Raw genomic sequence first — 27,896 nt, 5'->3', positions numbered from 1 at the left:
GCCTTTCTGCCTGAGGTCATCCCAGAGACCCTGGAGAGTGGGGCTCTCCCTTGAGTCCGCTCATCATTTGGCCAGGCCTCTGGATCTGCCTGTTGCCTGCCCCTGCAAATACACGGCATTTTCCTTGTCTCTCCCACTAGTGATGACGACATTGTATTTGAGGACTTTGCTCGCCAGAGGCTGAAAGGCATGAAGGATGACAAGGACGAAGAAGATGACGGCACCGGCTCTCCGCACCTCAACAACAGATAGACTGGGGCCAGCCTCAGCCCGGCAGCTCCAGGTTCACTCTCGCACTCGGATGCTTTCTCGTCTCCTTCCCATTCTGGTTCTTCCTTTTGTTCTTCCAGTTTCTACCAAGGGGCCCCAGTGGTCTTCCAAGCCTCGGTGATGAGCCTTTGGTCTCAGAACTGGCCTACATCACCACGCCAGCAGGACCACGTCCTCAGCCATCTCTCTGCAATCACCTGCCCACCCCCTTTTCATGCTCATTCCCAGGGAGGCCACACCACCTGGCCTTGGGATTTGGCTCGAGGTGGGGAGCAGAAAGGGGATGGTGGGGCTGAAGGCACAATGATGATGGATGTGAAGATGTAGAGCGGGTGGGCAAGATGGCTCAAGACACCCAAGAAGACGTCTGTAGTCCCAGTATGTGACAGTTTTGGCAGCTAAAAGATGACTGTATTGAAGATGGAAGAGGGCAGGACTATGAATAGATTCTCAATGCTTTTTTTTTTTTGTGGTCCAGGCCCACCAGAGACTCCTCCCCCTCCCTCATCATTGGTCCATGTCCCTGTGTCTCATGGGGAGGCACACAGACCCTAGGAGTGAAGAGCAATGGACTGACTTTCTAACCAGTCGACACCTCAATTGAGGCAGGCTACAGATCCAGCCATACATATGTCAGAACTGATAGAATGAGATATCACAGCTTCATTGCATTTTTGTGTGTGGGCACAGAGAGGGGAAGTGGGTGTTTAGTAAACACCAGCCCCTAGCAGTGAGCCAAAGCTACTGAGGATGTTTTCTGAGGGGAGTTTAAGAGATGGGGCCGAGTAGGGAAGCATCCATCCTCCTCTTTTGTAGTGGATAGTCCTACTGGAAGCAAGGATGGAGGGACACAGACAGTTGGAGCCACCAGTATCTCCCAGCTTCCTCTAGTGTGCTTCTCCAGTGACTGGCCCTGTGAGAAAGAAGAGAGAAAGAGAGGTGCCTGAGGTCACTATTCCCACTGTTAAGGGATCCCATTCCCAGAAGGTGGCATCCATACAGATGTTTCCAGTAGGAAGGCAGCTCCTCTCCTAAAGGAGTTGGTCCTATTAGTACCCAGAGTCATGGGTACCCGGTTTCCATCAGCTGGTGTTAGTATGACTTGACCGGGGTGAATCTCAGGGTAACAGGGCAGACAAGTGGTAAAACAGAAAGTGCTCAAAGATATCCTTGTTTGGTCTTCCATGCTAGCTTGTTGTGTGACCTAGGGCCAGTTCCCTCCCCTCTTAGGGCCTCAGTTTCTTGTTGGAAAGCCAAGAGGTTGACCAGATGATTCCAAGAGTTTCTTGTTCAAGTTTCTATAAGTGTGTGGTTCTCAAGAGCTTTTGATCTTCCAGTTGGAGCTGGGGCTGCCAACTGTTCCATTTGCCTGTGGAGGAGGGTCATGGTACCTTAGAGGACCCAGGGCAGGGCAGGCAGGGCAGGGCAGATCACTGAACACACCTTCCTGCCTAGGCAGGGCTGCTCTTGGACCTTCTCTGCTTTATCTGATGTCAATTGTGGTCACAGCCTTTGTGAACTTCTCTATCCCAGAGCTTCTATTTGCTGAGGCTTGCATGAGAAGTATGTGGACAACCTTGGGTTTCTCAAATATATTGATTAGTAGCAGGGATCTCATCTTGATTTCTGTTCCCTTTCTCTTAGTTCTGTACTTGCCTGAGAAGGGAGACAACAGCTTTTGTTTGGTTTTGAGACAACATATCATGTAGTTTAGGCTAGCCATGAATTCACTACACAGCTGAGAATTACATTGAATTCCTGACCCTCTTTTCTCAAGTGCTGGGATTGCAGGCATGCCTCTGCTACTGCTGGTGGCACGCTTTATTGTACAGATTAGATCCCAGCCTTTCTTAGTCCATCATGCTCAGTGATTGCTATTATTCCTGGTGAAATGGTCCAGGCCCACTGGCCCTGAACCTCTTAAATCTCATAAACAGTCAACTCAAGGCACCTCTTTCCAGATTAGAATAGCCATTGTGGGGCGGCCATATTGCCTGGCCAGCTCTGGGATCATAACTGCAGGTTCCCCTGGCATCCAGCCCCTGCCAGAGCTAGCTGGATACGTTTGCACCTATAGAGTTGATTAAACTCTTGAACAGTGCAAGGCAAGCACGTGCCCTCCACTGGCTTCCATTAAATCCTTTGGAGCTGATACAAGACCCTTTAGCATTTGGGCTAACCTCTCCTGTCCCCCATCCTCAACTTAGACAAGCGTAAGGTCTCCCAGTCTGGTTTCTTGAGCTTCCCACACTTCAGCATCCCCACTCACTCTTTGGGTTTGTCCCACCCATCAACTAAGATTTCTCTGCCTGCAGGGAAGCGTCAGAGCCCTGGCTTCCTCTTTGTGTTTTGAGCCAGGGCTGCCTAAGGGCAATGATCAAGTTGGAGTCTAGCCAGACCATCCTTTGATGACAGCTTTGTTCTCTTATGCTGAATACTCTAAGATGCATCTCACCTTAGAATCCCTGTCTATAGAAACCTTCTGGCCAGGGGAAAGTTAGAAGAGGTCATTGACGGTTCTGGCTACAGCTAGTCCACACTGTGCCTTGATGTAAGTTTGAATACAGTGTCCATTCTAGGTGGATTCAAACCCTGGAAACGACACTGCAGGGGGCTGGAATTCGGTGTCATTTGCCCCTACTCCACAGTCATACTCTGCCATACTGTGTAAGATGCACAGGCTCATGCATTTCTTTGGCCTATTGTCTGCTGCAGACACCATGCCCCATCCCCATCCCCTGACACAACCCAGCACTTCTCTATAGGGCTCTTCTTCTGGAGTGTTCCTGGCCAGGCAGCACCTGGGAGTGAAACTGGAGGTGGAGGAGCCTCATGGGGTTCCAGGCACCATCCAGTGAGACTGGGTTTTCTTGTGCTGACAGACCGGGACTTGGGCCACCAAACAACCCACAGTGGGACTTTCCAGTAGACCAAAGGGCACATGTTAATGCCAGTCTGGGCAAGAAGAGCATGCTTTGATAAAAGTTCATCAGTTGAGGGTTGACCGGACTTGCCCAGTACTCCAGCCAAGAGAAGAATTCATCTCCTAGAAAGACAAGAATTGAGTTGCTTGACTGGACCCCATGGCCATTTCAGCTTCAAAGAGCAACTGGCTTCCCCTGGAGGGTGGGTGACAACCTGATTCCCATCTGATGCAGGGAAAGGGACTGTGTCCTGAAAGTCCCCAAGGCCACCTCTCAGTCCCTCCTAACTGGAACAATAGCCTTTGTCTGCTTTATCTGAGGGCTTGCTGTGGGTGTGAAATGAGATGGGAACCAGGAGCTAGTATTTTGTAGGTCAGTCAGCTGCATGGGTGTGGCCCTGTCACTGCAGGGATGAGGCCTGAGGTCACACAGGAAGCTTGCTGTGGAATGAGCCTTCTGTTTGCCAGTCTCTGTCCTGATGTCCCCGGTTAGATATCAGCCAGGATGATAATCAGCCATTGTGGCTTTGATCACACTAGGGAAGAAGTGTAGGTGCTATTGTCCTAGGATGGGCCCCAACAACCTGGACACAGAAGACACAGATGTTGTCAGTGATTCAGGGGCAGGGAGGAGCATTTGAGCCTGGACTCATCTCCCAGAAGCCCACAGAAGTCAAGAAACCTGGGCTCTGACCACAGGTCAGGGAGTTGAACTCAGTATTGTGACCACCCAAGAAATCCAAGGGTGAGCGGAAATAGCTGTTGCCTCTTCTAAGTGTAAGGTCCCATCCTGGGTCAAAAGAACCACCACAGCTCCTTGGAGACCGTTGGGAATGTCCAGCCCTCTTGCTTTGAGAGCTGAGCCCTAGCCGATCCACTCACAGAAGCTTCCATGTCCTGGGGGGTGGGGTGGGGGGCAGCTCTTTCCCACCAATGGTTACGGCCTGTATGTGCGGCTTGCAGCCCTTGGTGAAGGGCTGGGATCCAACCTTTAACTCCCAGGACACAAACTTGGGTCTGTTCTGATATTTCCTCTTTTTTAAACTTAAGGACCAAATGAGATTTCTCTGATTTTTATCCACACAGCCTGTCTTGGGCCTGGTCCAGGCAGCTCCATAACTTCTGCCCACCTCCTGGCCTGAAGCAGCCTCCTGATGGGGGTGGATCTACACCTCTGCCACCCCAACCCATGCACACTAGCACCTCCCTCAATATCACCAACTTGTCACCCCCAAATGGGAGGTCAACGCTGAAGCACAGGTCCCTGGGACCCACGGTCTACAGACCAGGCACATCTCTCAGTGTTCTGCACAGCCTCTCTGAGGGCTGCTTCCAGGGGAAACTGAGGAAAGGTGGGGAGGGTGAGTCTCCAGCCCTCCCCTCATTCCTACTTTCTCCAGAGTAACTCCTTTTAACTCTCTTGTTTATTGAGGTTTCACTTTTAAATTCTTTGAAGAAAAACTTCAAACCACCATTTTGTGGTTTGATTTTAGACCAGCAAGCACAGGCTCTCTTGGTTCTGTGTGTTGGGGTGATTCCAGCATCCTCACACAGAGATACTTATTGTTAGGACTCAGGTCACCTGGCCCAAGCATTAGAACATACACTGGTTTCCTAGTTGACCCACCCTGCACTTTGGGAATGAGTGTGATGTGAGCTGGGCCTGGTGCTCGGTGAAGGGAGGGGTTTTGTCCTGACAGTGCATGTGCTGAGTGGGACCATGGAGTGAGGAGCCAGGCCCAGTGTCCTCCCGAGACGCATTCTCAGGGCAATGGGAGGAGAACCCGGGGCTGGCTTCATTATGCACAGCCAAGGAGTGGAGAGCCTGGGTCGTGTAAGAGATGCACCACCAGGGAGGGCGTTTATGAAGCAGGGTTCCTGGGAGGCATCTTAAGCAAGTCTTCCTCCAGTGAATCTCCTAGGATTCCACTCCTACCCCTGTGGGTGTCCATGTGCACAACAGCAGGCTTTTGTGCCCAAAGAGAGGCTGGCTCCCCTTCTGCAGTCCACCAGTTTCTCTGCTGGCCTGCGGTGTCATGGGGATTCACTTGCAGGACAGTTTATTGGTGAAACTTGGGCTAGCCTTTGGCAAAAAGTCCAGCCTGGGCTCACTTAGGGCATTCTAGATGAGCTGAAGCTCAGGGCATTGTCAATCACATGGCACAGGGGAAAGGATGCCAACTGGTGTTTTATTCAGTCCAAGCGTGGCCTAGGAGACCCCACTGACCTCAGGTTCCCCATGTGTAAAGGGCTAGTGCCAGGCTCCGCCTACTTCACAGGGACTACTGAAAGGGATGTGCGGGTGGTGGGTAAGAAGCAGCGGTGGGCATCTCTGCTCAGTGTTAGGCCCAGTCACAGCTGCTGCAGGGCTGCCTCTTCCGACTGGTGGGAGCTGATGTGTCTGGGTGTGGTGTCGAGGGGTGGCTGGGGCGGCCTCAGGCCTGTGACCCTCTGTGAAGTGATGATTTGTGTGGCACATTCATTCCTGGACCACGTCCAGGTTAACCTGTCGTACCTGTGGCTGCCCTTGTCCCGTGAAGTCATTATAGTTTATTCAGCTGCAACGGGACAAATGAGCAAAAGAACCTTGAACGAAAGGCCATTAAAGGCCTTTTGTGATGGAGGACACTGGCTGTGTTTTCATTTCTTGTCTCACATGCCCTGATAGGAAGAGAGCAGAAGCGCCCTCCTGCCCTGCACTTCTATGGGTTTGTGCCTCTGCTGTGCCCGCCCTTGTGAAGATTCCCTGACGATTTCTCTGTTCTGCCTTTCTACTGTCTGGCCTTGTGGCCTTCGTGGGAAGTTGCCACACCTTTGATCTCTCAGAAACTGTCTGGGTTCCCTGGTCCCTGTGTTGCTCCCGAGTTGAAGCCCCTGCCTGTTACTGTCCCCTCAGCTTTAGCCTGGTCAGGATCTGGCTCTGCCCATGTTACATAGCCTGCCCTGCCAGGTCTTACTGAAATGACTTCAGTTCCCCAAGTTTTACCTGCTCCGGGGCTAAAGGAGCACCCAACATCCTAATAGATTATGTTGTATTTTCAATAAAAAGAAGAAGCGTGCTAGGCAAGGTAGTAACCCGCCCTTAACATGCTCTCAGAGACAGGTAGGCAGGTCTCTGAGTTTTAAGCCAACCTGGTCTACATTGTAAGTTCTGGGTCTGCCTGGGCTACATAGTGAAGAGTGTTTAAAAAAAAGAGAGAGAGAGAGAGGCCCATGAATATGATCAATTTTTTTATAAAATTGATTATGTGACAGAGATGTATTTTTTAATATTCCTATAAAAACTGCACCAACTTACGTTGACGCTTTGCCCTCCTGGGAAGCCATAGGTAGGTTGTTCCACTTTTCTCTTACAGACAAGGCAGGGCAGGAGGAAGACATGGGCGTCTCATCTTTTTCGTTGATGTTTGAATCTTTTATTTTATATTTAGGAGTGTTTTGCCAGCATGTGTGTATGTACCGTGTGCATGCCTGATGCTCCGGGAAGTCAGGAAAAGGGCTACAGGTGCCCTGGAACTGGAGCTAGAGATGGCTCTGAGTCACCATGTGGGTACTGGGATCTGAACCCCTGTCCTCTGCAAGAGCAGTCAGAGCTCTTAACCTCTGAGTCACCTCTGCAGTCCCAGGAAATTTGATATTAAAACATTGGAGATGAAGGGGAAAGTGGGGTATGAGAAAAACCCAGCGGTCAGAGAGGAAGCCTTCACCTCTCTGGGGGAGAGGGCCTGGGAGAGCGGCTGGGTGGTGGTGCTCCAGCGGAAGGGACTTGGAGGGACAGAACATCTCAAGAAGGAAGAACACCAAAGAAGCACAGGCTGTGCTGGTGGACGTTCTGAGTTGTGTTTGTTTTAGTGCGTGTGTACACATTCTCACGTGCACAAGTGAAGCCACAGGCAGACGTTTCCCTCAGTCTGAGGCTGGTGTTTCCCTCAGTCTTCCTCCATCTTTTTTTTTTTTTTTTTTGAGACAGAGTCTCTCCCGGACCTGCAGCTCACTGATTTGGCTAGATTGACTGGCCAGCAAACTCCCAAGGGCCTTCCTGTTTCCGCCTTCCCAGGACGGGGCACTGGGTCAAAGGTGCACCACTGATCCTGTGTGGATATGTGGGGAAAATCTGAACTCAGCTCTCCCTGCCTGAGCCAGTGCCCCACCCCACATGCTTACTCCTCACTGTTAGCTTTTTTGGGCTAAATAGTGCCTGCAGGAGTAATAAATATATCTCTGGACGCATCTGAGAGGGCTTTTCCAAACAGGCTTAATAAAGGGAGATCTGCCCCAAAGGTGGTGACACCATCCCATAGGCTAGGGGCTTAGATGGAATGAAGGAAGGAAGAAGCCTGCTGGTATATGTTCTCTCTCTCTCTCTCTCTCTCTCTCTCTTTCTCTCTCTCTCCTGACTGCCACAATTCCTCTGCTACAATCTCCCGCTACACATCTGGAACCGTGAGCCAACGAATCCTCCAAGTTATGGATGCAAACATTTTGTAACAGCAACAAAAATGGACTCACACAGCCATTGCTGCGATGCCACCCAAGCCAGAGAGTGGGAGACACACTCTGGCCTCCGTTTCCCTCCTGTCTTCTGGTTTCATGCCAGTGCCTATTCTTAGCTGAACTCAGTTCTAAGCTGACTTCCAAGGAATTCTGGCAAATGTAGTTTGCTTCTGCAGGTGCCTGGTAATACAGAAAAAGAGGAAAGTGAAGGTTAGTGTTTAGACCAGATCAGTTCTTCATCTTCCCAAAATGTAAATAATTACTTATTTATACCTATAATCCTGGCACATAGAAGGCAGAGAGGCTGGAGGCTTGCCATAAACTTGAGGCCAGCCTGGTCACCACTGCAAGTTCTAGGCCAGCCTCTGCTTTGTAGGGAGATCTTGTTTCAACAAATAAAACATGCAAGCAACAACCCCACCCGTATCCCTACCCCCAGAGGATCGTGTGGTGGGTCACATGTGCACACGTGTGGAGACTGGAAGACAACCTTGTGGAGTTGGTTCTCTCCATCTGCTTTTCTGTGAGTGTTGGGGCTCAAACTGAGGCCAGCAGGCTTGAGGAGCAGGTCCGCTTACACGCCGAGTCGCCTCACCAGACATTGATTGTTGCACTGGCGACATTAGCATTCCATAGGCAATTGTAACAGGACCAAAAGTTTACATAGTGTAACACTCATAGTATCCAGAACACAATCTAAAATTGCTGAACACACACACACACACACACACACACACTGACTAGCACTTAAGATAAAAAAATACAATCTGATGCCACCTATTATCAGAGGTGGCAGTTGTCATTTGAATGGGCAGAAAGGCAGTTGCTCAAAGCAGAGATACAGAAACTATAAGAAAAATAGCAAATCGAAGATTTTAGAATTAAAAAATATATCAAGTACAATTCTCACTAGCTAGGTTCACATAAGGGAGGTAACAAAAAAGGTCACTGAACTTGAAAATAAATGACAGCATTATTCTCTCTGAAAAGGGAGGGATATATTCTTTTAAAAGCTAACAGAACCGTGGTGACCGGTGTGTGTCACAATGTGTGGGGTGTGATTACAGAGTATTCCTGTCATCTGAGTCTCAGAGCAGAGGAGAAAGACATTGGTGCAGACAAAAAAAAAATATTTGAGGAAATAATGGCCGCTAACACTCCCTACCTCAGTTTCTTGAAAGACACACATTAACATAATCAAGTGAATTAGGCAGGAATCCCTGCAGGATGGGAACCTTGTGTGTGTGTGTGGGGGGGGGGGCGCTACATTCTGAAGGGGATTGGCTTACATGGTATGGCTGGGTAGCCCAACGATGACTGGCTGCTTACTGGAGAGGCAGAGAAAGTAGTAGCCATTCTCCCTACACACCTGGATGCCTCAGGGGCTCCAGTCTGGAATTAAAGGGCTGGAGGATTCCTAGGGAGTTGCCAGTATCTAGGCCACACTGGGAAACTGAAGAAGCTGGAGTCTCCTGTCAGTGGGGCTAGAGGGGCTGTAGCAGCCGCAGCGGCAGCTGTGGTAGACACACTTACACAGGAGCTATGGAGGCAGGCAGCAGGGGCTCCTCCGTGGATGTGATATGTGGGCCATCTGTTAGGAGAAGCTGAGGGCGATTCCTTCCACCTCTCAGTCATCCTCTGGAAATACCACCACAGACACGCCCGGAGGTGTGTCTCCTGGGTGCTTCTAGCTCCTGCGGACTTGGCATTTAAGATCAACCATCATCATGAGTAAAAGAAAAACCACACAGAGACACATATCGCCAAACTACTACAACTTGTTGAAACTCTTGAAAGCCACTGGAGAAAATGATGCATTCTGGAACATTCTTCCATTTAAAGACTTACTGCCCAAACACAGATTTTCCAGGAGAAAACACGGAAGTCAAAAGAGCACAAAATAGATTTAAAAGGGCTATCAGGAATGTCGACTCAGAATTTTATACCTGGCAAGAAAACACCCTTTGAGAATCTTTGTAAAATGGATTCTCAGACCAAGAAAGATCAAAAGATCACAGGGCTGAAGGGATGGCTCAGTGATTAAGAACATTGACTGTTCTTCCAAAGGACCAAGATTCAAATCCCAGCACTCACATGGCTGTTCACAACTGTCTTTAATTCTAGTTCCAGTGGGTCTGATATCCTCATACAGCCATACATGGAGTCAGAATACTAATGTAAATAAAAACAACCCACATTACCTCCATACTTACTGAAAAAAAGTGTGTGTGTGTGAGTGTGTGTGTATGTGTGTGTGAGTGTGAGTGAGTGTGTGTGTGAGTGAGTGTGTGTGTGTGTATGGTTGAAGGAAAATTATGACAGAGACAAGCCTAGGTTTTCAGGAATTAAAAGAGGCAGACATGGTAATGATCCAGGTAAATATGTAAGGCTTTGTTGACTTAAGTTCTTTAAGACAATGGCAGGAGAAAGAAGACTGTATCACTAATAGATATGTCAGTACTGATAGATAGTTGAACTCCATTAGACATCTATAATGTGAGGTCAGTGAGGGAAGAGAAAGAAATTTATCTGTTCACACATCTTCTGTATTTGAGAGCTGTCGAGATAGCTCATTAGGGAAAGGTGCTACCACCAATTCTGACAACCCAAGTTTGATCTGCAGAACCATGGGGTAGAGGGAAATCTACCTCTACATGCTATCCTCTGGCCACCACAAGTATGTTGTGTAAGCATAGCTACATACACATGTGCACAAACATACACACACATACATGTAATAAGAAAGATGTAAATATACATATTATACTTGATGAAAGTCCCAAATAAACCAAGAAAAGTGTGTATATCACAATCCCTGAAGCAACAGCTGAAAAATAGAACCAAGCCCATAAGTGAAAGCAGAAATGGTAATGTACTAAAAATCATTCGGATGTTACAAAAGAAGGCAGGAAGTGTAAAAACAACCACAAAAAAGAAAATTTAAAGTGGTAGACCTGAAACCAATCATATCAGTACTATAATAAATGAAAATGGACTAAATACAATGACTGAAAGGCTGGGTTTGCCAGACTGGGTTTGTCGTCTGTCTTAAGCTTTCTATTCCTGCACAAACATCATGGGCAAGAAGCAAGTTGGGGAGAAAAGGGTTTATTCAGCTTATACTTCCACAATGCTGTTCATCACCAAAGGAAGTCAGGACTGGAACTCAAGCAGGTCAGGAAGCAGGAGCTGATGCAGAGGCTGTGGAGGTATATTTCTTACTGGCCTGCTTCCCCTGGTTTGCTCAGCTTGCTTTCATATAGAACCCAAGACTACCAGCCCAAAGGTGGTACCACCAACAAGGGGCCCTCCCACCTTGATCACTAATCGAGAAATTGCCTTACTGCTGGATTTCATGGAGGCATTTCCTTAACTTTCTCTGTGATAACTCCAGCTTTTGTCAAGTTGACACACAAAACCAGCCAGTACAATTGACCTCTTGTCAACTTGACACACAAACACATCACTATTAAGCCTCAACCCCCTTTTTTTTTTAATATTTATTTATTATATGTTAGTACACTGTAGCTGTCTCCAGATGCCAGAAAAGGGTGTCATATCTCTTTATGGATGGTTGTGAGCCACCATGTGGTTGCTGGGATTTGAACTCATGACCTTTGGAAGAGCAGTCAGTGCTCTTACCCGCTGAGCCATCTCTCCAGCCTAACCCTTACTTTCTTATTCATCCCCAAGATCTAAATAACTTTAAAAGTTCCACAGTCTTGCATATTAAAAGTTCAATCCCTTTAAAATATCCAATATCTTTTAAAACTTAAGGTCTTTTAAAAATTCAAAATCTCTTAACTGTGGACTCCACTAAAATACCTTCTTTTTCCAAGAGAGAAAATATCAGGCACAATCACATCAAAAGCAAAATCAAACTCCAACCGTCCAATGTCTAGGATCCAACTCACAATCTTCTGGGCTCCTCCAAGGGCTTGGGTCACTTCTCCAGCCCTGCCCTTTGTAGCACACAGCTTGTCTTCTAGGCTCCAGATGCCAGTACTCCATTGTTGTTGATGTTCTTGGTGGTCATCTCATGGTGTTGGCGTCTCCAAAACACTGCTGTCTTCCACTACAACTAGGCTTCACCAATAGCTTCTCATAGGCTCTCTTCACAGTGCCAACTTTGCATGACCCCTTTAGTCCTGGGCCATCAATTGCAACTGAGGCTGCAACTTTACCAATGTCCTTCCATGGCATCTTACAGTGCCAAGCCTCAGCTGCTCTTCATGACCCCTTCATGCCTTCAAAACCACCTGGGTGACTCTTACACATTACCAAGTCCAGCCACAGCAGAACTTACAACGTTGGCTATCTCTTGAACACAGCCTCTGTGTGCTCTTAGAAAACACTTCCCAGAAGATTTTACCTCAGTAATGCTGGTCTTTTCTTAATCACCGCTAATTTCTTTGCTCCAGCTAACCAGCATCAATAGATCCAGTAATGCATAGTAACACTTTAGTATTTCTGGTATCTTGTTAATCATAACTGATTCTTCAGTGACAGCTAACCAAAACCACAGAATCTTCACAAGCAAAATATGGCCCTGATAAGAGTCTTTAATCTTCCCTCTGAAATTTCACAAGCCAGGCCTCCATCTTCTGCACTGTTCTTAATATTATCTTCCAAGCTCCTACACAACATCCCACAGAGCTCTGAACATGGAATGGATCTTCTAGCCCAAAGTTCCAAAGTCCTTCCACAGTCCTCCCCAAAATATGGTCAGGTTGTCACAGAAATACCACACTGTGCTGGTACCAATTTGTCTTAGTCAGGGTTTCTATTCCTGCACAAACATCATGACCAAGAAGCAAGTTGGGGAGGAAAGGGTTTATTCAGCTTACACTTCCATGCTGCTGTTCATCACCAAAGGAAGTCAGGACTGGAACTCAAGCAGGTCAGGAAGCAGGAGCTGATGCAGAGGCCATGGAGGGATGTTTCTTACTGGCTTGCTTCCCTTGGCTTGCTCAGCCTGCTCTCTTATAGAACCCAAGACTACCAGCCCAGAGATGGTACCACCCACAATGGGGCCCGCCTGCCTTGATCACTAATTGAGAAAATGCCTTACAGCTGGATCTCATGGAGGCACTTCCTCACCTGAAACTCCTTTCTAGGTGATAACTCCAGCCTGTGTCAAGTTGACACACAAAACCAGTCAGTACATCATCTAACTAAATTCTCTGTGTAAGAAACTCGTTTTAAATACAACGATAGAAAGACATGTTTAAATTTATATTCTTTTACTTTTTCTTTTCAAGACAGGGTCTCACTATGTAGCTCTGATTATCCTGGAAATCACTATGTAGACCAGGCTGTCCTCAAATGCACAGAGATATGCCTGCTTCTGTTTGCTGGGATTAAAGGTGTGAGCCACCACCTGGGTGATATGTTCAAATGTGAAGGGCAGGGGCCAGGTTTATTGGTTCACACCTGTAATCCCATAGTGAGGCGGTCAGAGCAGGATTGCTTCAGCTCTGAAGTGAGCTCCAGACCCACCTGGGCTGCACGAGACACTGACTCAAAACAAAAGAAATCAAAATGGTCCCTCACAGGTTGGGAAAGCTATGGCATATAAACAACAATAAAAGGTACAGTTAACATTAATATTAATAACTGATAAAGTAGGCTTCAGAACAAGAAGTGTTAACTGGGTTAAGGAAGGGTTAAAATGTGTAATAATATAAGATTCAACTTATCAAGACACTATAATTCTCAATGTGTGGTGCGCCCGATCATTGTGTGCCCATATAACGAGGCGTCCAGGGGCGGAGCAGAAAGGCTGGATGGATGTGGGGACCTACACCCCCTCTCTGACTGAGGCAGAAGACACCATGAGGACGCAGAAGACCCGAACGACAATACCCATTAGCTTGGCCGAAAAGACATCACAAACTATTTTGCTCCCAAACAAGATATGTGCATTCTTCCCAAATACATAGTTTATGCTTTCTCTATCTAAAGACATTCTTAATAAACTTACAGTTTTTATGTCATAAAAATATTTTCTCTGATCACCACAGGAATAAACTGGAAATTAGCATTAAAAAGGTATCTAGGAAATTTGCAGCTATTTGGAAATCAAGCAATATCTCTAAAGGCCTCAAAAAGTAATCCACAAGGAGAGGAAATACTGTTTTGAACAAATACAGAATTAAACAGGACTGAGAAGGGGCGGGTACTAGAGTATGAAGGTGTGCTCGGGCTACACTCACATACTTGCATGGAAACAGCCAAATGCAAGATAACAACAGCAACAACAACAATAATAATAACCAAAACCCCCTTTTACTTCAGGATAGAAAATGAAAATAGGAACAAATATTTAAATTCATGAGATAGAGTTAAAATGCTATTATCTCAGTAGATGCAGGAAAGACACTTGAAAATACAATATCCATTTATGATTTGTTTTATTGTTTTTAATAGTTTTTTTTTTTTTTTTTGAGACAGGGTTCAGTGATCTTGGCTTGGCCTGGCTTCTTTCTACAGAGCTAAGATGGCCTCGAACTCCAGATTGCCCGGCTTGCCCTGCGAACTCCAGATTGCCCGGCTTGCCCTGCAGAATGCTGACATTACAGGCCTGCGCCACTGTGTTTCTATGGCTCTGGAATTGAGCCTAGGGCCTCCAATGTGCTCAGCACCAGCAACGGTTGCACACCTGCCGTATGACTTTAAACCAAAAACTCTTAGAAAAACTTAAGAAATTACATCTAGGGGATGGAGAGATGGTCAGCAGTTAAAGTGAGAGCCTGGATTCAGTTCCTGACACTACCTCGGCAGTTCACAACTGTCTGTAAGACAGTTCCAGGGGATCCAACACCCTCTTTTTGGTCTCTTTGTGTACCGGGCCTACATATATTCAGGTAAAATATTACACACATAAAATAAAATCTCATTTATTGTTTCTTTGTCTGCTTTGTGTGTGTGTGTGTGTGTGTGTGTGTGTGTGTGTGTTTAATGCTGACAGACTGAATGTTCTTTAAAACTGGGACTAGGCAAGGAAAAATGTCCTCTCAACACCTATTCATCCTTTCATAGGTCCTAGTCAGCACAGCAGGGCAAGAGAAAGATGTAAAGAGGACTACCATTGATAGGGGAGAAATAAGATGGTACCACTCACAGACAACTTGATTATATCCTTAAAATCTTCATAAAACCTACTAAAAAGGGAAGCGATATTAAGGAGATTTAGAGGAGTTGAGGAACACGATCAGCACACTATACCATCTGTACCTCCTTATGGGAACATCGAACACTGAACTGATTGAAATTATTATTTTTTTGAAACAGAGTCTCACTATGTACCCCGGTAGTCTTGGAACTCACTATGTAGATCAGGCTGGCCTTTAACTCACAGAGACTCTGCCTCTTGAGTGCTGGGCTTGTACCACTATTCCAGGCTGGAAATGTAACTTTTAATTTAAATGTATGTATTACGATCATGTGTCTATGCGTGAATGACGTGTGTAGAGGAGGCATGTCGTAGCATGCATATGGAGGTTGGAGCCCATTCCCTCCTTCCACAGTTACATGGGCTCCAAACATAGAACCCAGGTCATCGGGCTTGCATAGAAAACGCCTTTCCTGGCAAGCCATCTCGATGTTTCTGACATCGAAATTTAAATGAGCATATTACTTAAATCTGAAATAGTTAAAACACAATAGAATAGGTACATGAACTCTATGCAGAAGGTTAAAAAAATACTGATGAAAGAAATAGAAACAGATCTAAATAAAATGAGAGCCAAACCGCCTTCAGAGATTAGACGACCTGACAGCACCGGGTGCCTGCCTGGAGCCTGATTCCTCCAGAGGCTGAGACGGGGAGCATTGAGTCCAGGAGTTCAAGATCAGCCTGAGCAATGCTGCAAGACATAAACAGGATCATAACTATTACACACCAACCCTCCTCAAACTGACAAGCCAGGGAAATCCAAATCAAGACCTTGGAAGGACTTTGTGGCACATGTAGACACACCACCTCTAAAATTCACATGGCAAGGTGAAGGAATGAAAATAGAACAGCGATTAAAAAACTAAGAAGGTTGGGGTTGGAGAGATGGTTCAGTGGTCAAAGTGCTGTCTGTGCAAACCCAAGGGCCAAAGTTCAGATCCCCAGGACCCACAAAAATTCCAGGTAGGCCTGGTGGCTGCCTGCAATTCCAGCTTTAGAATACAGATACAGGGTTTCTCAGAGCAAGCTGTGGGGTGAGACTAGTCACATCTGCGAGCTCTGGGTTTGAGATCCAGGACTGCCAACATCAGTCTTGGGTTTCCACACCTATGTGGACCATGACACACATAAAAACATGTACACTCATACATAGCACACATGAGAAAATGGAAAAGGAAAGCAAAAGAATGATGTTGGGGGCATGTATTAGCTGACAGTAAGACTCACTGTGAAGCTATAGCAACAGAGACTGTGGCAGTCAGTGATGAACGGGAAGACACACCAACAAAGCAGAGTGTGAATCCAGAAATGGCCGCATGTATACATGACCGTTTGCTTTTATACAAATGGGAGGAGCAATTTGTCTTAGGGTTTCTATTGCTGGGACAAAACCACCTTGATACAAAGCAAGCTGAGAGGAAAGGCTTTATTGGACTTACACTCCTGCACTGTTATTTATCACCAAAGGAAGTCAGGACAAGAACTCAAACAAGGCAAGAATTTGGAGGTAGGAGCTGATGCAGAGGCCATGGAGGGGTGCTGCTACTGCCTTGCCCCCCATGGCTTGCTCAGCCTGCTTTCTTATAAAATCCAGAGCCACCTGCCCAAGGATGGCACTGTCCTCAATGAGCTGGGTTGTCTCTAATTTTCCTGGTCACTAATCAAGAAAGTGCCTTACAGAGTTGTCTTAATTAGAGTTTCCATGGCTGAGGAGCGACACCATGACCAAGGCAACTCTTTTAAGGGACAACAATTGGTACTAGGTTACAGGTTCGGAGGTTCAGTCCATTATCATCAAGGCAGGAAGCATGGCAATGTCTAGGCAGGCATGGCGCTGGAGGAGCTAAGAGTTTTACATCTTGATCCAAAGGTAGCCAGGAGAAAAAATGACTCTTCTGCACTGGGTGGAGCTTCAAAGCCCACCCTCACAGTGATGCACCTCCTCCAACAAGGTCGCACCTAGTTCAACAAGGCCACGCCTCCTAATAGTGACACTTCCCATGGGCCAAGCATATTCAAACCGCCACAAAATGGATCTCTTGGAGGCATTTCCTTAACTGAGGCTCCTTCCTCTCTGATGAGTCTAGCTTGTGTCAAGTTGACACAAAACCAGCTAGTACACAGTTCAACTGTAATTTTAACAAACTGCTGGTGATGATATAGAACCTGAATGCTCACCCACTGCTGGAGGGAACTGGAAATGGTACACTACACAGGGCAGTTCTGGAAGCTTCTTATATTTTCTAGTGAAGCATTTTCTCTTTACTAGAGCCATAAAAACGGACAATCTCACAAAGATCTTAGCATAGATGTCCACAAGGGCTATGGTCACAATAGCCAAAGACTATAATGGAGACACAGGAGACCACAGTTCAGGGCCAGTCTGGGATACATAGTGAGACTTTGTCACAAAATAAAACACCAAGAAAATACAAACTAGAAAGAAGTTGAATGTTCTTCAGCTACCAAATGAGTATATACCATTGTACTTAACGGAAGACAGCTTCTTAATATCGATGAACCATCTACCTACGATTTTCCCAACAATGGCGTCTCTGATGAATTATGGACAAAATAGAAGGATCAATCTGTGTTCTGCTCAAGCATGTGGGTAAGCGCACCTCGGTGGAGAGGAGAACACGACCAGTGCTCGCTGGGTTTGTGTGGAAGCGGTCATGAGGAGGAGTCAGGAGGGCGACTTTTAGTAGACAGTGACCTGTTCTGTATCTCTTCAAAATCCATGTGCCTCAAAGGGTGGATTTTAACTGTCCAAATTTCAACATGAAAGAAAAATAAAAGAAGCCAGGCATAGCAGTACACACACTCACAATCTTGGTACTCAGGAGACCACGACAGAAAAGTCTAGTCTCCATTGCATAGGGAAATCATGCCTCCAAAAGAACAATAAAGGAGGAGGAGGAGGAGGAGGAGGAGGAGGAGGACGAGGAGGAGGAGGAGGAAGAGGAGGAGGAGGGGAATAGGGAGGAGGAAGGCAGACAGGCCAAATAATTAATAGTTAATTACTACAAACAATAGTTTATTGGTATACACCAACTGCTGGGCTGTGTTGGGCTTCTGTAAGAGGAACCAGGAAATCCTCCTCCGATTGCTCTACATTCATTGGACCAAAGTTTAGACCTGCTGCTGCTGCTGGCCTGACATGGAACACAGCATGCCATGCTAGGGAAGGTCGTCATGCTCTGCTGCGGTAGCGGAGACAGGGATCAGACAGGCTTCCAAGAGGAAGAGAAGTCCTCATGAGTGTTGAAAGATAGGAAGGAGGTAGGCGTGTGTAGAGGGACTGTGGGTATTCCTGGGACATCAGGAAGATACTCAGGGTGACACAACCTGGACCTGTAGGTATCTAGCGGAACAAGGGGGGCTGGGAGAGCCTGGCAGCAAGTTAGACCAGAGTGTCCCAGGCCATCAACCCAAAGAGTGTGGTCTCTCCGAAGAGAGCTGGCTAGTCGCAGTGGAGTGGGAAGGGTCCTGTTAGTGTGTTCTCATCAGTCTGGCTGTAGTGTGAAGTATGGGACAGAGGGGGCGCTGCAGGCAGGAAGGAGACAGGGTGAGGTCCCATTGAGTCACGCAGAGTTGGGGCAGTGGTGGTGAAGAGGACATACTGGAGAGGTGCTTAGGCCAGGATTCACCCTAATGGATACTGGAAACTGTGGCCTGGGTCCCTTGGCTCTGGCTGCTTATTCCTGGGTTGGTCTTTCTCTGCTGCTTTCTCAGAAGGCTCTTCCTTGAATATGTCATTCAGAGGATGCCATTTTCTTCCATTCTCTACTCCATATCTCCCTTCTAAGAAGTATCTCACTGTCTGGGTCCTAAGCTCATTGGCCATACGACCTTCAGCATGCTATTCACCTGTTTGTGACCTCAGCTCCCCATCTGTGAGGCAGAAATAGTATCTGTGCCATAGAACTTCCATCAGGGTAACAGGTTAAAAGAAAAAAGTGTCTAGAAGAATCCCTGATATATAGTAAATTCCAAGTGACACCACATTGTATTTTCTCTATTTTACTTAAAAGAGTATCCTTAGCTTCCCAGCACTTCCTGGGTACTTCAATATCTCATGGACAGAAAGAAAAAAAGAAGTTGCCCTATCTCCGCCAGCAGATGGCGCCTGCATGCAAAGAAAAGAGAAACCGGGTACCTCCACTACACCTCTGCCAATAAGTGTATTGGCAGGTCTGAATGAAGAACCCACGCTGCAAAGTCAGGGAAGGCTCTGCCTAGACAGGACCCTGAAAAGGTATCCAAAATAGGGCCAGAAAGCGAACCCATACTGAAAAGATGACACGGAGAAGCCAAGTCTAAATTATGTCTTGCAGGGTCACATTCTAAAAGCTTGGTTTGAAGTCAGGGTCTTATGTTGCTCAGATTGGACTTGGAATAGCTGAGGTTGGCTTTGAACTCCTGATCCTCCTACCTCTGCCTCCTGAGAGCCAGAATCACAGGCATCAGCACTTTGAGGGAGAGTAGGGAGGAGCCGGCCACCCAGGCATCTTCTGTCACTGCGATTGCAGTTTAATGAGGTGGGAGGCTGTGGGAGTCTAGAGAGACACAGGCAGGGAGGTCAGAGCGCCCTGTGTAATGCCTCTCCCTCTGAATTTGTGTCTCTGTGGGGTAGGACTGAGACCGGGTGGAGTTTTGAAAATATTTTCTATGTACTAGGATGCAGACCTGAAAGTGAGAGAGTTCTGCCCCCATCCTGATGTGGGCAAGGGCAGAAAAGCAGCCAGGGCAGGCGAGGGTCCAGATGCACATCACTGGGACAATCCCAATGCTATGTTGGGAAGATGGTGCTTTGCTATTGGACAGGGCAGGGGCCAGCTGGCAGCATCACTAAGATGTGAGGAGGAGCTGTCATGGCAGAGATCAGGAAAGGCAGGGTACTTCTTACTCGGCTCTTGGAGACTATCTAGTCCAGACCAGCAGTCAGCACTCCCCCCGCCCCCCCACACCTTGTCAAAAGTCACCGGGTCTGAAGCCTGCAGCCTATATAGTTCTAATTAGTCCTTGTCTCCCTTCAGTCACACACACACACACACACACACACACACTTTAAAAGCAGGGTTGCATGTACCCCAGGGTGATCTGGGACCTCCTACATCCTGCTTGAATTTCTGATCTTTTTACCTCCGTCTCTCAAACACTGGACTTACAGGCATGTACTACTATGTCCATTTATGCAGTTTGGGAGACCAAAGCCAGGGCTTTGTGCATGCTAGGAAAGCCCTCTGCCTATTAAGCCTGCTTATTTAAAAAAATGAAATAAACATTTTAAGTCTTTATTTTTATGTTATGTGTATGTCTGTATGTGAAATGAATGCACAGGACCTTTGAGACCAGAAGGGGGTGTCAGATCCCTTGGATCTGGAGTTATAGGCAGTTGTGACCCCAATGTAGGTTCTGGGAACCAAACTGGTGTCATTGGAAGAGCATCAGGTGCTCTTAACTCTCTAGTCATTTCTTCAGCCTCTTCCTCCTCTTCTTCTTTTGAGATTTAAATGAAAAGTTTTGGATGTTATTTATATATTTGCTGTGCCCGCCTGTATGTATTTGTACATTCCTGTGGGTGTCTGAGGAGGCCAGACAAGGGTGCCAGGGCCTGCAACAGTCGCGAGCAGCTGCCCTGGGTGCTGGGAGCTGAACTCTGCTTCTCTTCAAGAGCAGCAAATGCTCTCGGCCACAGCGCTACCTCTCCAGCTCCCACTGCTGTGGTTGTTTGAGGTCTCGTTCTGGCCTAGGATGTCCTCAAATGTGTCAAGTCCTCTTGCTTGGTCTCCCAACACCCAGGGTTATATGTGTGTGCCACCATGCCTGGATTTCCATGTACTTGTCATTATTTTTAATTTCTCCCGTGATTATTGATAGTGAGTCCTTTTACATCAAAGTTTCCCGGTTTGAATGGTCAATTTAGGAGTTTCCCAGCGTCATGTGCATGAACGGCCACATTCACAGTGAGCCTGTACGGCACCATCTGGACCTGAGACGGCAGTGAGATCTGGTTCTTTCATGTGAGCCCTGTGCTCAGCGGGTACCAGCAGAACAGATGCGGGAGGGTGGGCTGAAAGTCAGGGCCTTGAGCTCAGGTGTCCAGAGTCACGGCAGACACAGCCTCCAGCACAGCTGCTACCTCCAAGAAGCCAGGTCAGAACTCCAGCAACTAAATTATTTCAAGTTGCTGCAGATGTGTGTGTGTGTGTGTGTGTGTGTGTTCCTTATCCTTTTCCCGTCCCCAACCCCGCCCCAATCTGGGGCTTTCCTCTCTAGGCCCTCATGGTTCAGCTTGGTCTCCAACCAGTACCACAGGAATAAGAGGATGCCGAGTTCAGAGGTGATGAGCCTGGCAGGTACTCAGACTCTGGGCAGATCAGCAAGGGGGCGGTGCTGGTGCAGTATGGAACCTGAATGGGTGGGTTCCAGGAACTGAGCCCCCACCTCCACACCCATCCAAGGAAGAGTGAGTTGCCGAGTTGCCTATCAGTACTCTGGAAAAGCTGCCCCAGCAGGACGCTGAAGGAAGCAGGTGGACTCACTAAGTAGGGGAGGCTACGGAGGAGGGGTTCAGAAGGTGGCCAAGTGCATGAGCACAGCATCATTAACTCCCCTGCGCACTTCTCTTGGCTTGAGAGAGGCCATGCCAGTAGATTAGGGCTAAGCGTCTGCCAGGTTGGCTTAATGAAGAGGGAGATGGGCTTCAGTGAGTGTGTGTCTTCAGAGGTCACAAGTCCAGCTCAGCCTCAAAGGCAGGAAGACGAAGCTGCAGAGAAGCAAGGGAGTCTAGGGGACAGTGGCAGCCTGGGCTAGAAAGGGGCAGGTCGGCAGCATCCCCCAGCACAGTGAAAACTCACCCACTATGGCCTGGAAGAGGGGAGCTTAGTTCAGATTCAGACTCTGTCCTCAGGTTCATGCCAGGTCCTCACGGGCTCTCATCCCAGATCTGAGGGCACCCGTAGGCTCACGGTCACCGACACGAGAGGCTTCTCCTAGAGAAGTTTTTGAAAGGCAATTTCATACTGCTCACGGGTCACAGCAGCCTGGGAAGGCTGCCATGTCTCTCTGAGTACGCAGCGGGTTCATGTCTACCACACTCTGACAGTTACGCCCACACTCTTCCCACCTTGCCTGCTCACTGCCCTACCTATTCTGTAAGGGGACATCCCAGAGATGGCTTCTTCCCTATCACTCTATCCCTGCTGTCCCCACCCCCTGGGGCTCTGCCCACTCCTCACTCCTAACAGCTTCTGGGAGAGGCTTTAGACTGAGTGGATGCTATCAGGTCAACGTGGCCCATTCCTGGAGTTACAGCACGAGGGAGGCTAAGACTGGAACGTCTTAAATTCAAGGAGAGTTTGTACTACATAGCAAGAGCCTGTATCAAAACCAACCAAACAAAACACAAAGCAAGGGCTTGGGGGTGTAGCTCAGTGGTGCGGTAATTGTAAGGATCTGGATTTGACTCTCCAGGATTGCAAGAACCAAACAGAACAAACCCCAACTCAGCTCAAATGCTGCTTCAGCTACAAAATCCTTTTAGACTGGATCAGGGCTCTTCCTAGACCTTGATCAAATGACTCCTCTCTGGGTCTTTAGCCTCCTTTGGACTGGCAGAGCTGTATTCAGTACAGGCTAAATGGACGGTGAGATTTGCAGAGAGGAAGACTGGGGGCATGGGCTGGAAGATTGCATAGCAGACCAGAGCTAGGTTCTAATGCAGTCCATAAAAGACATGAAGGCAAAAGCCCACTTCATATACTGTGGGCCTTCAATTGAATTTTTTTTTTTTGATATTTGCTGATATTTCATGGCTCAGTAGAACTAAGTTCTTAGGACTTTGCAGAGAACTGAAAGTAGCAATATGTAAAAAGTGCACTTGTTTGCTGATAGCAATCCCACAAGCAATGACATGTTTTATTTGCCAGGATTTACTGCAGTCAGAGACTTCATTACCAGAGGGTACTCTTTCAGTGCTGAGGTGATCTGTTGAGAGGTGGTTTTCTAACCTGTCTAAGACATCACTATTCTTCTCCAGAGGATGGTCAGGGGACATGCTGAAGGTCACTGGCAGATGCTCCTGAAAAATGGTGGTGGTGGGGACAGATACAGACCCTACTAGGGGCAAGGCAAGGAGACGGTGCACTGTGCCCCACTAAAGACAACAGGGGCTTCCCATGGAACTGGGATGGCCCTTTCAATGTTTAGAAGCCATATATTCTAGACATATGTGACTCTGAACTTGAACTTCTAAAATACACGCCAGAACTTCAGACTTCTGCTCCCATGATTCTAGGGCTCTGAGACCCTAAACAACCGACCCTGGGAATACTGAGGTCAAAGATGAGCACCGTCCTTAACGCCTGTCTCCCCAAGTCATCTTTATTAGGGGGCCACTGCCTCCTGCCTGCTCTGGGGCAAACAAATAAGCAAAACAAAAAACAAAAAACCCAAAAACCCAAACAAAACAAAACACCCACAGCCTGACACAGGAGGAGGTAGCAAGCAGATAGGTCCACAGTAGACAATGGCCCCGCAGACAGTTTTGCCCCAACAAAGTGCCTCTCCATTATAGCTATCCTCCTTCCCAAGAAGCTCATCTGAGACTAGGTTGTCGGTCTTTCTTTCTCCCTTACAGTGCCCCACCCCAAACAAAGGACAGAGTGTGGGAAGCAAGAATAGTGTCCCATGCTAGTGTGGAGAAGCCCACTCCAGACCGCTAACAAGCAGGCAGGTTTGGAGAATGATGGAGCACCCCCGTGTGTCTAGCCTCAATTTTGCTATGTGCACTCACAGCCTATTTCTTTTCCCCACATCTCTGGAGAGTGCATAAGGGCCACTGCCCCAAATGGCCCCCTGTCACCTCTCACTCCCACCAATGCCCCAAGGTCAGTAGGACAAACACAGAACCACTCACAAGAGCAGAGAGTATAGGAGATTATTGCAGACTTTATAGAAAACAGCCCAAGGGAGGTCCAGATCTCTCAGTTGAGGGTGGGGAGGCCGGCCTCAAGCCAACACACAGAGGAAGAAGACTTCCTTCCTGTGCAGAGGCAGCACAGGCCCGCCATTCTGCCTGACTGAGGGTGAGAGGCAGGGAGGCAGTCCCTCCTCACTCACCATTGTGCTTTGGGATCACGCAGAAGGCAGGACACTGAGGCCACAACCTTGACCAGGAAAGCTTTCCAGTGAGACTGAGACAATAGGTCAGAGTGCATCCCTTCCAGAAGGCATGAGAGGCAGCAGCAAGGAGTTCCCCGGGGAGGACCACGGAGGTGGTGGAGCACAGAGCGCTGGATGGGTAGCAGCTCCAATCCTCACTTTTCCAGACAGACTGGTGGCCCTGGTTTGGAGACCCTGCTCACCCACCTCCTCCCTCCCTCACTAAAGTATGCTTATATGCTATGGGGGTGCTTTTACTTGTCCTGCAGGTTGGGAGAACTTCTCCTAGGAGGGCAGTGGGTAGCACCCCACCATAGGGAGTCATCTCTGGCCCCTGATCAATGAATGGCAAAAGTGCCAGCTATGGGTGTCAAAGGAACTGAGAGCCTGAGGCTTGGACCAGAGCATGAAAGTGACTGGGGTGAAGAGCTAAGTTTCAGATGGAGGACAAACACTGAGCGTTGGGACATCAGAGCCCCAACAGAAAGGCTAAGGATGGACACCAAGGCTTGCCCCTGGCATGAGAGAGACAAGGCTGGAGCTGAGACCCAGCCAGGGCCAAGGAGTGGAAAGGCCTGAGCTAGAATCAGGTAGGAAGCACATCAGACTAGAGGGGTCACTGAAACCATAGAGCTTTCAGATGTGGGTTACATGATGGAGAGCCCAGAGTTCTGGGGTGGGACGAAAGGCTCAAACTTCATAAAAACTTTCCAAAGAGACCAGAAGGGTAGATTCCCCCTGAACTCTGAGAAAGGGACGGAGGTCTGCTAGCCGGGGCATAGGTGTCAGTGCAGTCTAGCCAGGGTGTCTGGCTCAAAGCATGAAGAGTGGTGGAGAAAGTGCTAGAGATTTCAAAATGGAAGAGCAGGGTTTTTGGGTGAGCCTGGAGAGGAAGAAGGAATTTCAATGGCCCAGTAAGGACAGGCAGGCAGGATTTGTTTCTGGAAACAGATTTCTGGGATTTTGATCTAGAAACTCTAAGGCCAGGGAAAGAGTACACCTTGGAATTTCGGTATGGGAGAGATACTACGACTGATCCAAAGGTCTCAGAGGTCCAAATTCTTGAGTGTGTTATCTCCAGGGCCCAGGACAGGCAGGGAAAGGCTGCATGGCCCCAGTAAAGTCATCAGCTGACAGGAATTGCCTCCCTCCAACTAGGGGAGTGATGCTCAGAGACCCGAGCCTGGAGAAGTGGCTCGGGAGCCGGCAGGGGCGGCCGGAGCGGGCGCGCGGCGCGGGTCTGCATCCTGCTCGTAGCGGTAGTGGTAGCCCTCCATCTGGTCCCTGCAAGCCTCGCGCAAGTTGCGCATCCAGCGCTGGATGCCGCGGCGGTTTAGGTAGAGCACCATGAGGAAAATGAGGCCGATGAGCGCCAGCACCAGCCCGAAGAAGACATAAGAGGCTTCCAACTCCGGTCCGGCGGCGTCTATTCCTTCCCCGCTCTCGTGTGCATCGCCTTCGGAGCAGCCTAGCCGCGCCTCGTCCAGGTCCATCAGAGGCTGGTCGAGCAGTACGCGCGGGGAAGCGCAGCGCAGGCGGCGCGCGTCGGGTACGCGCTCGGTGGCGTTGTGCAGCCAGGCCAGCAGGGGGCGCGAGTTGCACCCGCAGCTCAGTGGGTTGTCTGCCAGCAGCAGGCGCGGCTGGGGCAAGTCGCCATCGCGCTCGAGCGCGCGCAGCTCGTCGGGGCCCAGGCCGGCTAGCGCGTTGACACGCGCATCCAGCTGCTCCAGGCGCGGCAAGCGCAGCGCGGCGGGTGGCAGGCGGCTCAGCGCATTGCCTGCCAAGCCCAGCAGGCGCAGCTCGGCCAGGGGAGCCAGAGCGGCGTCCAGTGCATCCAGCATCCCGGGGCTGCCCCGAGCCAGCGCGTGATTGAGCAGTAGTGAGCGCAGCGCAGGCAGCCCGCGAAAGGCGCGGGAGCCCAGGGCGCGTAGCGGGTTGTGGCTTAGGTCGAGTGCCGCCAGGCTGGGCAGCCCGTCGAAGGCACCGTCCTCCACCACCTCGATGTTGTTGTGTGTGAGGCGCAGCGCCGTGAGGAGCGGTAGGCGCACGCCGTCCGTCGCCTCCTCGTCCCCTCCCGCGAAGGCGGCGGCGCGCAGCACGGTCAGGTTGGCGCCCACGATGGTGAGGTTGCGCGCGTCGGGTGGCACGTCCCGGGGTGGCTGCCGGAGCTCCGCGCCCGACGCGCAGCGCAGCAGCAGTCGGGGGCTGCCGAAGCAGTAACACTGGAAGGGACAGGGCGCGGCGGACCGGCTCAGCGCCGCCGCCAAGAGCAGCAGCCCTGGCAGCGGGCTCCAGAGTCCCCGCTGTCCCGCGCGCGGGGCCATCGCGGCCGTCCCCGCATCCAGCCCCCGGCCCGCAGCGCTCACCAGTGAGTTGGGAGCGTTTGGAGAAGATGGGATGGGGTGGCACGGGAAGGAGGCGGTGGGCTAGACCTTGACCCGGAGCAGCTGACAGTTCCGACCGGTCCTCCCTCTTGGAAAGTCCGAGGAGCCTTCACTTTGATGGCTGGGGGCGGCAGAGGTCAGGCGGGGAGCTGAACCCCCCGCCCCCGCTGCCCTGGTCGCCCTGCGCTCCGGCCTCCGACTTCCGCGGCCGTTCCGGGCTCCGAGCCGAGTGGGCAGGGTTTGCCTCCCCCTCCCCGCCTCCCGGCCTCCTCCTCCGCCCCCAGCGGAGTCTCCGCACCTCCTCGCCGAGGGAGGCGGGGTGGGAGGCTCCGGAGCAGCAGGCTTAGGGCCGCTGCTCTCTCTTGCTCCCCTGCTCTCTAGTTCGTAAGCTGCTGAGAAGTTTGGCTCCCCAAGCTCTGACTTGCTTCTTTTCCCACCCCCTTCGATTAGGCAGGTTCTTTCCTCCTCCCTCCGAAGCACACGTGGGGCGGGGCGCCCAGGGCCGACCTAGCAGGTGGGTCTGTGCACCCAACCAAGGTGGGAGAGTTTACAGCTGTCCCTAGAAAAGGAGGCCTGCGGGGTGGGCTGACACAGTTACTCTTCTTGTAGTCAAGGAAAGGGGCTGAGGCAAGGGAGCCAGCCTGGAAAATCCCTAGCCTCGGACGCCTCCTCTGCGAACCCAGTTCCCTTAGGCTGTGTCGCCACCTCTGCAGGTCCTGTGTGTCTAGTCTTTTATGGACCCTTTCCTATGCCCTAGGGAAGCCTAAAGCACCCTCTGTCCCCACATCTCCCACGCCCCTAATTCAGGCTGCCCTGCAAAGACCACTCCCACCCGTTCCACCCTTCAGGCTGGACCCCTCCTAGGCTCAGGGAGCGTGGACGGAGTGATTCAGCTCTTTGCCTCTCACCCCACCCCAGCGCTGAGCACTCCCAAGGTTCTGTGTGGTCAGCTTGCCCCTTCCCCTCCACACTCCCCTACCAGGCAATACTGAGTGGGGTGCCAGTTAGGGAGGGGGCACCAGGAACAGGAAAATCAGGAACTGATTTTGTAGTGGAGGGTGGTGGGTGTAGTAAGATCTGGGGCTGAGGTGGGGGCTGAGCTGTTAATAGACTTGTTTTGTTCTGGATTTTACTTATTTACTTTTTTTTTTTTTTTTCTTTTCTCTAGAACTGAGAAGCTCAAGACCTGATTTAAAGAGACAGACTCCGGAGAAGGGAGCATTCCTGGTCTTGGCATGAATTATTCAGGTTGGAGAAGCTGACATTTGATCTGCAGGCCATTCGAGTATCTCACTTGGCAGAGCTGGTTGGGATAGAGGCTCCCCTCCTCCCCATAAGAATCAGTCAGTCTCTTTCTCCTGAATTGGGGACAATTGGTTGATTTCTTCCCTGAAGCTGCATTTAGCAGATCGACCAGCAGATTGAAACCACTTTATGAGGCACACCCTGCAGTGGCCTGGGTCTCAAGCAAACACCAACA

At 49.4% G+C, this 27,896-nt stretch overlaps 2 protein-coding genes across 3 annotated transcripts in view; one reads left to right on the top strand and one right to left on the bottom strand.

The window, feature by feature from the left end:
- Arrb1 (arrestin beta 1) overlaps positions 1-5,819 on the top strand; it is a 73,619-nt gene extending 67,800 nt beyond the window's left edge. For both annotated transcript variants that reach the window (XM_052157791.1, XM_052157792.1), the window contains one exon: positions 141-5,819. In XM_052157791.1, coding sequence (XP_052013751.1) covers positions 141-252 — 112 coding nt within the window. In that variant the 3' untranslated portion in view covers positions 253-5,819. The remainder of the gene's footprint in view (positions 1-140) is intronic.
- Positions 5,820-22,762: 16,943 nt separating this feature from the next.
- On the bottom strand, positions 22,763-26,628 carry Tpbgl (trophoblast glycoprotein like). Its single transcript, XM_052157813.1, has one exon. It carries the CDS (start codon positions 26,354-26,356, stop codon positions 25,202-25,204), a length of 1,155 nt encoding a protein of 384 aa, XP_052013773.1. The 5' UTR covers positions 26,357-26,628; the 3' UTR covers positions 22,763-25,201.
- Positions 26,629-27,896: the final 1,268 nt, after the last annotated feature.

This window comes from Apodemus sylvaticus, chromosome 1, assembly GCF_947179515.1.
Source record: "Apodemus sylvaticus chromosome 1, mApoSyl1.1, whole genome shotgun sequence".
NCBI classification, from domain to species: domain Eukaryota; kingdom Metazoa; phylum Chordata; class Mammalia; order Rodentia; family Muridae; genus Apodemus; species Apodemus sylvaticus.
This window is presented reverse-complemented; position numbering and strand designations above follow the sequence as displayed.

Bases quoted from the DNA above. Each gene is read 5' to 3' on its own strand.
- Tpbgl (XM_052157813.1), bottom strand. From the start codon at position 26,356: ATGGCCCCGCGCGCGGGACAGCGGGGACTCTGGAGCCCGCTGCCAGGG.